Below are 14,643 nucleotides of genomic sequence, written 5' to 3'. Positions count from 1 at the left end.
TTTGGAGCAAAAATTATCAGATGCACCTCCCCCGGCCACTTTCCTAGGCAGCATGGAGGCTGCCCTGGGCTAGAGCGCTTGGATGGGTGACCACAGCTGGTGCGCAGGAGTCTGGCTCCCGCGTCCCTCTGCTATAAAGCAGGATTCGGTCTGATGATGTCAGCATTCCTGTCTAATGTTATAGCATGGGGGGGGGCATCTCTGTTTTCCTCCTCCTTTCTGAGTTTTCTAGAGGTCACACTGTACCTAAATGTAGACAAGACTGGTTTTCTCCCAAGGAGGAGTGGGGCTGGGGTTGAGGGTCCTCTGTCTCCCCCTCGTCTCTTATGAATTTATGAATTACGAGAGGCTGACTCACGGTGAAGAGCCCTGCTGTACAGCCAGCCGACCCAGGTTTGATCCTCGTTCCACCAGGTCCTGGCGGATGACTTGGGGCAGTCACTTCTGTGCCTTAGTTTTCTCCTTGGCCAAACGGGGATCACGATAGCAGCTGCCTCGGAGTACTGTCATGGTTAAATGGGAGGGGGTGTGCGACCGCTCAGGCCAGTAGTGCCTGGCACACAGGGAGTGCTCGCGGCTCACGGGGAGCGGTCATCGGCCGTGGGTCAGCCTGCCGAGGGCTGGGACGCCGGGGCAGTGCTGCAGCTGTCGGCCCCGCTTGGCTCCAGGTCTCACTCACATGTCTGCCCTTCCCAGGACTGTGCTGACGCTGCCTCCCCAGCTCTGTCCCTGGCTGAACTGAGGACCACACACAGCGACAGCGAGCTGGCTGCAGAGTTCGCCAACGCCATCCGTCGGTAAGCACCCTGCCAGGGACCCAGACACTCAATCTGTTCTGGGAGCAGCGGCTGTGTTCTCAGTTCTCTTGGCTGCTCGAGCAGTGCTCCTGGGTCACTCAGGCCTGTCCAGGAAGGGGCTTCCGCTGTACCCATTGTGTCTGGTGTACATGTTGAGTTTTGCATTTTGGTGATGAAATCTCTCATGTCTTTAATGATGATGGGTTCTCCTCTTGTCCAGTCCTTGCTGGGCCGACACGGAGGAGCCCTGTTGGCTCCAGACCGTTCAGAGGGGAGCAGTAGGAGAGTGTAGACGTGGTCACTTCATCGGCAAACAGAAAATGTCCCTTTCTTTGCTTTTTTGTTGTGTTGTGCTGACCGGACCCTTCAGGACAATGTTTAATGGTGACAATCAAACCAGGCACCTTGACCTTGTCTCCAGCGTCGGTGGAAACACTTCCGTCGGCATTGCCAGCTCCTCCCAGTCAGGAAGCCTCGTGTGTGCATTCAGTTCTGGGCATTTTCCTCTGTTTGTTTCTTCCCCTCTCTTCTTCCTCTCCTCCAAGGAGAAACTGTTGCTGACCCATCTGGGTCTGCGTCCCACATCCTCGCCTGCCATACTCTCGCCCTCTGTCCAGAGAAGCGCCGTCCTTCCAGTAGGAACGAAATGCGAGCCCCGTGTGTAAATCCGGGCTTCTAGCAGCCAGATGAAGAAGTCTAAAGAAGCAGGTGAATAAGGTGTTTCATATACCCAGTGTGTCCAAAACGTTATCTCAACAGCTAATCAATATTTTTAAAGGCTATGTTAATGAGATCAGTAGTAGTGGTCACACCAGGTTTTCAAAATCTGGGACGCGTTTCGCACTGACGACACATCGCCAACCCGAGCAGCCAGCACTTCGGGGGCTCGGGCGCAGGTGCAGCCGCACGGCAGGGACAGGCAGCTCTAAGGGGTTCTTCAACTCGGTTGTCCAGCTCACTATGTTTTTAGTCCTCACCTGAGAATATGATCATTGATTTTTCCTTTTTTAGAGAGGGAAAGGAAAGGAGAGAGAGACAGAAACATGGACATAAGAAACAGACATTGATCAGTTGCCTCCCGTACACACCGCCTGGGATCAAACCTGCAACCTGGGTACGTGCCCTGACCTGGGATCGAACCTGTAGCCCTTGGGCGCAGGGCTGACACTCCAGCCGGCTGGACCATCTGGCCGGGGCACTAATTTTTTCTTTAGCTGTATCCATTGTGGTGTTTGACTTAGAGCTGAGTTTTTTATTTTGGTAATTAAATCTGTCATATCTTTAGTGGTATGATATCCTCTTACTCTGAGGATATTATACTACTGATCCTACAATGTTACTTTGTCTGCCGTGTTGACTCTGTGTCCACACATCAAACTCTTTTCAGAACTGAGTTTCGAGACTCTTCCCTGGTGTGGCTCACACGCCCCCCTTCCGGCTTCCGCGGCTCCTGGCCCCGCCCGCTCCCTGGGCTGCAGACCTGGCCCAGCATCTGGTCCCCTGCTGTCCCGGGCCGGCAGCTCTCCCTGAGCCCCACTGACACCCATCTTCTTATAGCTCCACTCTTCTGTTTGCATTCCGAGTTGTGGTTTCCTTTCTCGGGAAGAAGAAAAACCTTGGCTTTTCTATGAGTGAGTGCTCATCGTCTCTGGTGTGCAGGGAACACTCCTTGCTTTCTAACACATTAGGGGATTTTTGAAAACACATTTCCCGCCCTGGCCAGGTGGTTCAGTTGGTTGGAGTGTCGTCCCGCACACCAAAAGGTTGCAGATTCGATTCCCGGTCAGGGCACACACCTGGGCTGTGGGTTCGATCCCCAGTCGGGGTGTGAATGGGAGGCAACCATTCTGTTTCTCTCTCACATCAGTGTTTCCATCCCCCTCCTTCCTCTCTTTCTAAAGTCAATAAATATGTATCTTCACATGAGGATAAAAAGCACATTTCCCAACATTTCTGTTGTTAGGGGAAGGCTACAGCACGTGGCCAGTTGGCCCTCCATCCAGCCCGCTGCTCAGTTTGGGTGCGGCCTCCGGGCTGACAGTGGATGGAAGGCGGCCTCGCGGGAACGTCATTGCCTTCCTCACTTCCTGTCACTTTTGCTCTGTGCTCCCAACTTGTGACAGCTCTGCTTTACACCCCCTGTGCCTCTGGTCATGTGGTTAAATTACAATGGCTTGGCTTGAGGTGGGAAGAGAGAGGCGTCTCCGGAAGATGCCGTCCGTGAATCCCAATGACCCGGCAGTGCCAGGAGCAGGGGGTTCAGGCCCACGCCCGCCTCCCACTGGGAAGCGTTGGGTGGCGTGTCTGCACCCTCAGCCGCGGCGTCTCTCCGATTCCCCAGACCTCAGAGGCCTCTGCTGGCACAGGGAGGGTGCAGGTTCTGCTGACTCAACACGAAGAGATTTCATTTGCTCTGTCCATTACAGTGGATTTCCAATAACCAGCCTTGAGTTGGTTAGCATGGATTTCTAATCAAGAGCCAGATACATGGATTCCAGAAAGAACCCACAGGGCTACAGGAAAGAGGGCAATAACATAATTGCCCTGGAAGAACCATTTCACGAGGGTATGTAATATAAACACCCGAGGGCTGGGAATGTTTTTATTTTTAAAAAACCAAGTGGAAACTAACACCTTCGGAGATATTAAATCACCACTGAGCTAGTTGAAGTCAATTGGGGGAAACTGCCCTGCATTTTCAGAAATATTTCTTCCTTATAAAATGAATCTGTGGGCCCAGCCATCCAGACTCAAGACGGCAGGTATAGAGCAGGGAGGGCAAGAGGCTACACCGTGGTCTTTTCTTGTGGAGAACCAGCCGGACCCGAGGAAGGCACCTGTGGCCTTCCAGTCACTGGTTCCAAGGTCCCTGCCCTCTCGCTGCGTCTTCGCCCGGCCCCGGTTTGGAACGCAGCCTGGACTGCTCGTAAACCTGCGTTTGCCGCCTCCTTCCCTTCTGTGCTGATTTCAGTCCCTCCACCTCCGTGAACGTTCATTGTGGTTTATTGGCTCCCATTTGCCACCAAACTGCATCTGGAAGACCCAGTTTCCAGTCTTGAAGCTCTCCTTAGCCGGGGGCCTTGTTTGGCGTTCATCCCCACAGGCTGCAAAACCTTCACCTCAGGTCCCTCTCCTGCTCCGGGTCCTGGTAAAATTTAACCGGATGATCTTTATAGCAAAGAAGTGAAGTGTGACTGTGCAGTTAAAGAGAGAATTTTCAGAAATGACTCTTCTTTGTACTTGGATGTGTGAAATGCAGCCTGCCCTGGGGACCTCAGCACAGCTGGGAGGGGCAGACCGTCCATCTCTGTCATGTTCTTGGGGACAAGCGGTGGTCTCCGCGTGAGGGGGTAGGAAAGGCACAGCAAGGCTGAGTGGTTTTCTAGGGTCACAGAGCAAGTCAGTGAGAAATCAGGGGGCTTCCACCTTCTTTGGACCCCACTTACTGCCAAAGAGTTGCCTGAAGATGAGGGTGATCCAAGCTGCTCATGTGGGCTCACCCGGACAATATTTATAACAATTAAGTAACTTTATCCTCAAAAAGGACTTAAGATATTGCTATTTCACACTACCTGGGCTTTCTGAAAAATAATTAGTGATAGACTCATGTTTACAATGAAGGAAATAAGTAGGGTCGTATGATATAGTCACTGTGGTGACTTCTTTTCCCCAAAATTACATATAGATTACAATGAATAATTTGGAGGAAATGCTAAGGTGCTATGATGTTACAACTCTGAGCCATTCGTTCAGATGGGTGGGCTCCTCAGAGGAGGTGGCCTTTCGGTTGCGATGAGGAGGAAAAAAGTAGCTGGTTGGGAGAAGCACACCCCAAGCAGAGGGAGGAGCTTAGTGTGTGCCGGTGGGACTCCAGCTGGAGGGTGAGGGGCAACGCCAAAACCTGGGCAGGCAGGGGCAGGTCGAGCAGGGCCCTAGAGGCCCGGGTAGGACCACTGGTTTTATGCCAGCTGCAGGTGGAAGGCACAGAAGGGCGGCGACATGATCCAACTTGTGATAGTAAAAACTTCTGAGGTTCTGTGAAAACTTAACTAGAGGAGGGAGAGGTGCTGCGGACACCATGCAGAGGTGAGGAGTGACCGGCCCACAGGTGCTGGCAGAAGTGGCGCTTTGGTAGGCACAGTTCGCTCTTGAAGCAGTTCAGCTGCTGTGGAGGTCGAGGGCAAGGGAGGGGTGATGAGGGCCGACGGGGTTGCCCCTGCTGACAAGGGAGGGACGGACGGAATGGGAGACCGTCTCAGAAGGCCAGCCTCAGACATGCCAAGTTGAAGATGCCTAAGCAGAGATGTCAGATAAACCCAGAGATCCTGGACAAGGCCTGAAGATAAGGATTTGGGCTTTTAACATGTTATTTAGAAAAATAAATGGGGATGGAGAGAATCAAGTGAAGAAACAGTGGGCTGTAGAAAGTGGTCCAGGCCCAAGTCCCGGTGCTCCGAGTATGTAGGGTCGGAGCAGAGACCAGGTCTGCAGGTCTGCGAGGCCCCACCTGCCTGCCTGGGCAGTGTGCTCTGGTCTCTCAGGGTCCTGGGCACTAGGTAAGCCCTTGGTTTGGGGGTGCAGGGCGCTGGGAGTTCCATATTCTACCTTGTCTGCAGGGTGGCACAGAGGGGTATGGATGGAATCGGGGTGGAGGATAATGGTATTGCTCTGGTCAGTTTCTTTGTTGTGAATGTATTGAGTTCATGATGACATTTTTAATTCTTGTCACAGTATTTTTTTTCCCTTTGCACTATTAATCAACTTTAGGGGGAAAAAAAAAGACTCAAAACAGTAACAAAATGTAGGAGAAATGACCCTCCTGTTTTTAGCCAGAGGGAAAGGATGAATCTTTTCCCAGTCTCATAACCTGCCCCAGCTGACGGAGGGGGGGGGAGGGAGCAGGCACCCAAGAAACTGTTCTCACTTGTGGCAGGAAATGGTGACATCTTCAGACTCCTGTTAAGAAATGCAGCCAAATTTCGGGGTGGCTGCAGAGCCCAGGAGAAAGCCCGATCCTTAGCCAGTGGGATGCGCTCTGCTGGCGGGAGGGTTCCTGAGCAAGGAGCAGTGATGCGACTAGTTGTCAGGTTTCACTTTAAACGATTTTCCCCTTTCAGCCTCACTCACAAAAGGTCAGGATTTTTGTGTAGCAGTTCCTTTATTACTGTTTGGAAAGCTTGACTTGCACTAACAGCAGCTGGAGGTGGAAACATGAAAGATAGATATTTGAAAAGCCAGGAAGGGGAGAACCAGCCTCTGAACCATTGGCAAAGTCCTTACCTAGGTCACCCTCCCAGGCCCTCCTAGGAGGACCTAGGAAGGTCTACCTCACAGTTTACAAACGCAGGGAAAGTTTAAAATTTTCCACGCAATCGCTTATAAAGTATTTATAAAAACTTAGATTTGGGTATTTTGGGTATGTTAGCTATTTCCCGCTATTGGCTTCTAGTGGGTGGAGGCCAGGGGTGCTGCTAAACATTAGCCCCACAGCAAAGATTTGGACAAAATGTCAGTAGTACCAAGAAACTTTGCAAACCATTTTTGACAGGTTTGGTCAGTCACAGCACCTTCTTCACATACTGCACAAACCTTTTTTTGCGTTTGAGTTGCATTTTTACTTTTCTTGAAATAATAAAAGCATAATGTACCAAAAATATTGCATATTTCCTCCCATCTTCAATATTAACATGGCTGCACAAAAATTTTCCAATTCTGATGTTTTTTAAATGCAAACTGATATGACAGCTGTCACAATACAATCTAACAAAATTGTTTTAAATGACATTAAAGACAACTAAGTGCTATCAGAGCCAAACGTAGGGAAAAAAACTAAAGGAACTTTTTGGCCGACCTAATAGAAAATGAAAGCTTCCTGTCACCCCTCTTCTGTGAGTTAACCTTTGCTGAGTGGTGTCTAGTCTGTTGTCAGCACACTAGACTTTTTGTTGTTTTTGCAAAAACAGCATCAAAGAGAACTCACCCTTTCCACTTGACAGTTTATTGGACACTGCCAAGTGCATTCAATCTGTACTTGTTAAGTTGCAGAGTGGACAACCAGGGACAGATACCCTACCCTGGCTGTTTCCCACTCTGAGCTGTTACACCCAAAGCTGCAATGAATGCAACTGTAATCTCATCTATCTTGTGGCACCTACACTATTTCTACAGAAAAATTCCTAGAAATGAAGTTGCTTAGTCAAGGGGCATGTTCATTACAGACACTGCCAAACTGCCTTCCAACACAATCGTGCTAATTTACACTCCTCATACAAGGAATTTCTTCCATAAATTCCGGTTTCTTAGTATGCTCCAAGGAACAAATACTGAGTTATTCCAAAACTGTGTTACCCACTGTCACCCAGGCATGGTGCTCAGCACGGGGGACACACCGGGACCCTGGAGCCTGCGTGCCTGTGGGGAGTCTGCTGAGCTCGGATGCACAAACCAGATGAGGGAAGGTCCGCTGTGACCTGTGATACAATGCAGTGCCGCTGCGCACAAGGGAGGCTGGCAGGGTGGTCATTAATGTCTCCCTGCCCTGGGTCTTGTGGGAATCAGAGGGAGGCAATGAGCTGAATGGACACTACAGACCTCCCATAACTGACCCCTCATCAGGTAACTTGGGTTATTGCTGTAGCAGTAAAGAGCCATGGGGGGCGGGGGGGAGTCAAATGAAAGTGCCCATATAATTTCAGTACTTTAAAGGGAAACAAGGACCTTTAAAAGGAGAATACTGTCAATTCTACTTCCTCTATCTTTTTGTGCTTGTTTTGCAAGGTAGGACATTGTCGATTTCAGTAAGCAGGGACTTGGGCTTTGTGCATGAATCCTGAGTGGTTCAGGAGATGCTGGGGACACCGGGAGGAGAAGGGTGTGGGGCTGCAACAAGGTTCTGCAGTCGAGCTGCACTGGCTGAGGAGCATCTGGCAGGCCCGCAGAAGGGACTTCCAGGTTAGCTCAGCTTCTCCATCTGGGACACATCCCTCCTGTCTGTTCCTTTGTGACTTATACCTTAGATTTCTAAAGGCCCTGAGCATTGAAGGAAGCAGACTCAGACCGGCCTCAGGAGTGCAGAGGTGAGGCCTCCTGGCGCCACCCCTGGGAAAGGGAGCTCCTGTGCCTGGCCTGCCTTTGACTTGGCCAGGTGCACACTTCCCCGGGTAACTCATGGCATGCTGTCTGTCTCCTTGATACAGAGAAAAGAAGTTAAAGGCCAGGGTTCAAGAGTTGGTGAGTGCCTTGGAACGACTCACCAAGAGCAGTGAAATCCGACACCAGCAATCAGCAGAGTTTGTCAATGACCTAAAGAGAGCCAACAGGTAAAAAAAAAAAAACCTCGTGTGTATATGGCCAGTGGTACTGTGTGGGTTCAGAACCCCTTTGTACACATAAAAAACTGAGGATCTCAAAGAGCTTTGTTCTTATCATTATTTATCTATTGACACCATTTTAGAAACTAAAACGATTTTTTAAAGTTTTCCTTAATTCACTGAATAAGAAACTAACTACATGTAATATAAATGACCTTTATTTTTTAAATATTCCTTATTTTTCCAAAAAAATGTGGCACTGTTTTTACAGTTTTGTGAATTTCTATAATGTCTGGTTTAATAGAAGCCTGTATTCTCACAATTGCTTCTACTGGCAAATACATTGTTCTGAAACAGGTAAGAAAGCCAGTTTCACAGACTGTAGGTAGAACTCACAGGCACCTTAGGGGTCCATCTTCGGGCTACTCTCGCAGACCCTGAATGCACATGGAAGGTGGGGGGGGGGTTGCCATGTGGGACCAGAGAGGGTGTCGGGACTTACCTAGCCCTGGGGGGACAGCTCAGAGCTCTAGATTCTGGGTCAGGCTGGCATCAGCTTCTAACAGCCTGTGTGCTCAGAGTCCCAGTCATCCAAAGAATGAAGGGAAATGGCCGGAGCCCCTCCGCCCTCATCTTCAGTGAGGTCACTCAGACTAAAGTGCGAGAGAAACTCCTTTCCTTATCTTACACTTGACCATCTGTTGCAGGCAGTCAAGGAATGACAGACACAGTATTCGTATTTAAATGACAGATTTCTGGAATCCAACTGCCTTTCTGCTGGTTTTGCATGTGGCTAGTTTGGATGGTTGGTCTAAACCTTCCTAATGTGTCAGTGACAAGCCCCCGGCAGTCAGCTGAGCGTTTGTGCTTAAGCTCAGAGATGAAGGGCTGTGAGAGGTGAAACACTAACCATTTGACTTCAGGTCCCTACTGAGGAGGCTGAGTGACCTTCTCCAGAATGGTGCTTGCTGGAACTGGCTGCCCACTGGGCAGGCCGGTGTGTCTCAGTGCTGCCTCAGGGGAAGCTTGCATCTCGTTTCCTCCTGTCCCCCCACAGCAACCTGGTGGCCGCCTACGAGAAAGCAAAGAAAAAGCATCAGAACAAACTGAAGAAGCTGGAGTCTCAGATGATGGCCATGGTGGAGAGACACGAGACCCAAGTGAGGATGCTCAAGCAGAGAATAGCTCTGCTGGAGGAGGAGAACTCGAGGCCACACACCAATGAAACTTCACTTTAGTCGGCACTCGGGCCCCAAAGTTCTGCCCGTGAAAGCTCAACTGTAGTGGGTCACAGAAGAGAGAAGGGCCCTGGGGACAGAGGACCTGTTGAGAGAATTAAGGAAGGTTGGCAGGTAGGTGACTGCCCGGGCAGTGCAGTGCCATGGACTAGCCCTGGGGGTGAGCGTCCCTGGTGACGCCGTGTGGGCTGTGTCCCACAGACTCACGAACAGCATGTAAATACCTGCTGTTTGCGTGCTCAGCAGGCCTTGCTTCTGCTTTCAACGTCCCAGGTGTTTGTTTGATAGGATTTCCCACTTTTTGCCTCGGTTCAGTAGATAGTGACCTTATCTCTGGCATCCCCGATCTCTCCTCTGACCTCCTTCGGAGGGAAAACTCTGACACACACATGGGTGTGTATATGTCTTGGTATCTAGGAGATTTACTCACCATAAGGCAGCTTTGGTGTTTAAGTCCCACCTACCAACTCGGAGACACAAGCTGTCACACAGCAGATAGTACACAGGTGTCACAGTCCTAGATGGGAGTTACAGGGCGAGCAAGCCCCAGGCTGTGCCTGAACAGCGGTGTGTGGGGGAATGAGACTGCCTTCAGCTCCCACTGTGGAGGCAGGGCCCAGGAGGGTGCTCTCCTGATTTTGGGACTGCCCTGCCTGATGGGGCCTCATCAATAGCCAAGGCTGGGAGCTGGGCTGATGCATATATTGGAACTAAAATTTTTATCTGGAATTTCTTCAAGGACAGAGGGGGATTTTTAATGCTTCCTCACCCCTGGGCACTCTATAATTGCCGTTTGCATGAACCAGAGTTCACCCACGGGAGTATAGACATAGCTCTGGAAATGCCTCTATTTCTCTAAGGGCAAGAAGCAGGACACCGAGTAGTTACCATTTTGCAGGCTGACCCCATCTATTTAAGAGATTGCTACTGAACCACGGGTTCAAGACTTCACTCCTGTTGTGATAAAGAGCAGGGGGTGAGGAAGTGGTCCTCCTCCAGGCTTCCTTTTCTCCCCCAGACTTGGTGATCATTAGCATATGGTGCTTAAACAGGTTAAATTTCAAGCAAAATGCTGACAGGACTGGGTAGGACCAAAGTACCTGAATTCTTTCAGGAAGGGCTTCCATCTCAGACTCATTATTCCTCTTCCACTGTTTCAGTCTTTCTTTGGTAGTTGCCCTACACTGAGACATTTTAAAGGACCACTTGCCATTTATTTTGTGGCACCTGAAAATTCACCCAAGTGCCCTATGAGAAATACATCCCAATGCAATGCTACAGTTCATACAAAGGTTTGCTTATGGCCAGGTCATTGCGTCAGCATCCCCACGTCCACAGCTAAACATCTGCTTTCAGAGCACATGAATCCTGTTCCTCAGCCTTCTGCCCTCTGGTGGAGGACACTGGAGCTACCGCCTTGGATGGCAGAGTCTCAACCCCAAAGCAGTCACCTTTCTCAGGTAGGCAGTGAGGCTGTCAGTCTGCAGGAGCCAGCTCCCCGGGGCTCTGATCACTGCAGAGGGTGCCCGCTGCTCCCTGTCTGTTACGAATCATTCCGTCAGAGTTGGTTCTTGTTTGTGATTTCTTAAAATCAATTTTTACTCTTTGGGTAAAATTTCATTTTGTCACAAGGAAAATGTTTTGGTTGAAAAGTATGTCCAAAAATGGTTTAACAGGAAAAATCAGTTTTCCCAGCTTGCCTAGGGAACCGTCCTCCTACAAGCTAACTGGAACGTGCGTGCAAGGTGGGAATGCAGCCATGGCTTTCTCTTGCAAATGGAAAGTGTAGCAGACACAAGGAATCGAAGCCTGTCTGTTGCCCTACCATGCTTGCCCCAAGTTAGAACTGAGCGCCCACCCTTGTAGCGTCCAGGAGCCCCTGTATTACTGAGGCTGCCTGGCCTCATTTTCAGTTTATATGTCAACATAATACTTCTTAAATATGTGGTGATCGGGTAAAAACTATATCCCCAGTAACACTGTTACTTTTCTAACTGTGCAGAATAAAAAAGCTATTATTAAATAGTTGATTTCCTTTCCTTGTATTTTTCAAAAACCCCCTAAGACGAAATCCTTGCTGAAGGTGAACAGGCACTGACTGGGCTGTGCCGACTGCGGAGCCCACTGAAACTGCCTTGTTGGAGGGCTGCAGGCACTGGGCATCGTCCTTCTTTGTAACCTGAACTGTTGTTCCCTTTCTGAGTGCAAGATGGTTTTATATCAACATCTCTGTCAGGGGTGAAACAATGTTTTCAATTCTAACTTGTATGAGGTTTTAAAAGTCTTTAGACCTTTATATTTTTGGTTTCTTACCCCTTTTAGGCAGTTACCTTCTCTGAGTTCAGTCTTTGGCCCTTAGAGCAATGGGCATGAGAAGGGCCGACCTCATGGTTCTCTTGCAGTGTATTTCCCACCACTGAACTGAGGCAAAAATCAGAAGACACTTGTGTCACTGGCGGGCCATCAGTGTGTGGACCTCCCCACTGGATCTGATGCTCTGCCAAAACTGACACCAACTCCTGTGTGGTGAGATGTTATTTGAAAGTTTCACCAAAACCTACTTATGATAAATATCTACATCATTGGACAGCTGGCACTTAACCATGCCCTGACCCCAGGGGTGTACTCGATGTCTCATTGTTGCCATCTGCTGGCATGCCAGGTATCTGAAGTTAACATCCATGCTGCCTGAAACTGGAAATGTTAGGTCTATAAAAAAATGAAGTGCCAGTTTAAGGTAACTGCTTACTTCTCCTTTGAGATGCATGTACCTCTTACTAATCTTTCCTCTGAACCTGCAGCAATACTTTACAGGAAACTCAGAGAACTCTGAATCAGAGCTTTGTCATTCTACTTTTCCAGAAAGGCTCCAAATTAGAGCCTCTAAGGCTTGTTCTTAAAAACCATTAAGATGTGGCTAGTAAGGATTTTACTACTCTTAAGTATCTAGTATCAGACAGTCTCCCAGTCCCTAGCTCTACATAGATCAGCTGTCCCCAACCTTTTCTGCACCAGGAACATGGTTTCCTAGAAGACAATTTTTCCATGAAAGGGCGGGGGCAGGAGTGCTGAGCTCAGGTGGTAACGCCAGTGAAGTTTCGCTGGCTCCCCAGCCGCTCCCCAGTCCCCTGACCCGAGGACTGCCCGTGTCAGCAGCGTGAACTAAGAACCTCTGTAGCTGCCTGTTTCCTTCTAAAATGGTCTTCCCACAGCCCACAAAAATGATCATGCAGTTAATTCTATCATTCATTATCTTAAACATCTCAATTCTATCATTCATTATCTTAAACATCTCAAGAGTTTAGGGTGCCATACTTGTGTTTTAAGTGAACTGACAAGAAAGACATCAAGACTACAAAAAAAAAACACCTTTTACAAATGACTTCTGAAAGTCATAAGGTTCAAAAAAGTTTTAAGTTATTTGGGGATACAAAACACGGAGTATGTCTCATCCATGAAAGTATTTAAAGTGAAAAATTTGATCATTTTCACTAAGTTCACAGCTGAACCTATTTCTAGATGCAGCAAGCAAAGCTAGTTAGTTTCCAGAGGCCAAAGGGGGGACGAGTTATCTGATGATTGAATGTTTGCATTGAGTTTAATTAGGGCACAGTCATAGATAGCACTGCCAAGGGTGTTTTATTACGGGGTAGGAGACATATGTACCTTTTTGTTGTTTTCCTATAGTAGGTGACACTGAAATCATATAGCAATTATTTTCTATTTACCCAAAAGAATGCCCTATTTGACAAGAATACAATCACCACTTTTCACTGAGGTTTCCAAACTCCCTAGTGCTTAGAGGCTGGGCCCTACTTTGTAGAAGACACAAAACTAGTTAGAAAACAAAAATTATGCCTTTGCTGCACACACAGTTCTCCCTGAAGTTTATTCAAATCCCATTCTAGTTCACCGAAACCCCATGTGTATACAGGCCAGCTTGAAGTTAGCCTTGAACCTGTGTCCTCCTCCAGGTCCTCTTGTTTCACACACACTTTCTGACTGACTACATTTGTATTCACTAATATATGCTACAGGCTGTCAAGCAAACTTTTTAGAACTGGAATCAGAATTACCAATTAATGTGATACTGGCTGCTACCACAGCATCACTGAGCTATTAAAAAACATACATGTAGAAAAGGGTACAAGTTGGACTAGCAGCTGTTCATGAATTCCTGTTTTGCTCATTCTTGTATAAAGGAATCTAGTTTCACATACAATTTGCATTTTTGGTTAAGAGTTATACTAGACACACTCTCTATCGCTCACATCTGAGATTTTGTATGTGGCCGAGACAAATCATTCTGTCCCGGTAATAGCAAACAGTATTGGATAATCATATCCTTGACCAGTGCTACCTGATTTTTTGAGTCAAGGCAGAAACAAATCACTCACCCACTAATCACCGGAAACACTAGCTCAACAGAGCCACCAAGCTATATACAAAATGCCCCCATTCACACTGATTACCTGCTCACTTGTTCCTGCTCTACACTCACTTTTGCACTTTTTGCAAATCAAATCCGTGTGGAAACGTTCTGTTTGTAGAACTCCTAGTATTCACTTATAGTGCTCATGTCAGGACGGCCGAGCAAGTAAGAGCCCTTAGTAACCTGCTTCTGACTGAACCCAGTGCACAGATAATGAAACACGTTCCCTTCATTTCTGATGTTTTAGACACTGTCGACTTATTTACCCTGCATGAGATTTAAGTTTCCCATTATTTGACAATGTGCTACTTACTTCTACGCCACTTGAATGTACTGTCAGTTATTAAAGCACATGTGACTAAGTTTGCATTTGTCAGTATTGTTCCACTGTCTGTACTGAAAGTCTCCTTTTAAAGTTTCCACTTAGCACGCTGTACTATAAAACCTTGTAATTTTCTAGATTCTTTACGTGTATGCTTTAAATGTTTCCAGATGCCTTTAGTTTTAGCTGCTGTAAAATACTTTGTTATTTGATATAGAATTGTTTTTAAAAATCTCCATTTATTTATACAAAGACATTTATAATATTTTACAAACATTCTTATATTCTGAATAAATATTTCTAATTCCAAGATGTACTGTAACTATGTTCACTAAAGGGTAAGGCTGTCCTCCTATAATACTTGTTTATCTAATGTAAACATCAAGCCTATGTTTCACATTAAATCACAGGACCTAGGCAAAGCAGAGGCTAGAAACCAGACCAGATAAGGTCAACGAAACCACACTTATCACCAATTTTTATTTGGCTGCCTTTTCAAGTTTGGTATGAATGGGAAGTTATTAAAGAATATCTTTCCTCTTTA

General features: G+C 47.7%; 1 protein-coding gene across 8 annotated transcripts in view; it reads left to right on the top strand.

The window, feature by feature from the left end:
• MCC (MCC regulator of WNT signaling pathway) overlaps positions 1 to 14,409 on the top strand; it is a 417,242-nt gene extending 402,833 nt beyond the window's left edge. For all 8 annotated transcript variants that reach the window (XM_037167030.2, XM_037167029.2, XM_037167031.2 and 5 more), the window contains 3 exons: positions 697 to 797; positions 7,994 to 8,116; positions 9,165 to 14,409. In XM_037167030.2, the coding sequence (XP_037022925.2) occupies positions 697 to 797; positions 7,994 to 8,116; positions 9,165 to 9,345 (405 nt within the window). In that variant the 3' untranslated portion in view covers positions 9,346 to 14,409. The remainder of the gene's footprint in view (positions 1 to 696; positions 798 to 7,993; positions 8,117 to 9,164) is intronic.
• The last annotated feature ends 234 nt before the right edge of the window (positions 14,410 to 14,643 follow it).

Source organism: Artibeus jamaicensis, unplaced genomic scaffold (assembly GCF_021234435.1).
Source record: "Artibeus jamaicensis isolate MK-2021 breed Jamaican fruit bat unplaced genomic scaffold, CSHL_Jam_final contig_402, whole genome shotgun sequence".
In the NCBI taxonomy this organism is placed as follows: Eukaryota; Metazoa; Chordata; class Mammalia; order Chiroptera; family Phyllostomidae; genus Artibeus; species Artibeus jamaicensis.
This window is presented reverse-complemented; position numbering and strand designations above follow the sequence as displayed.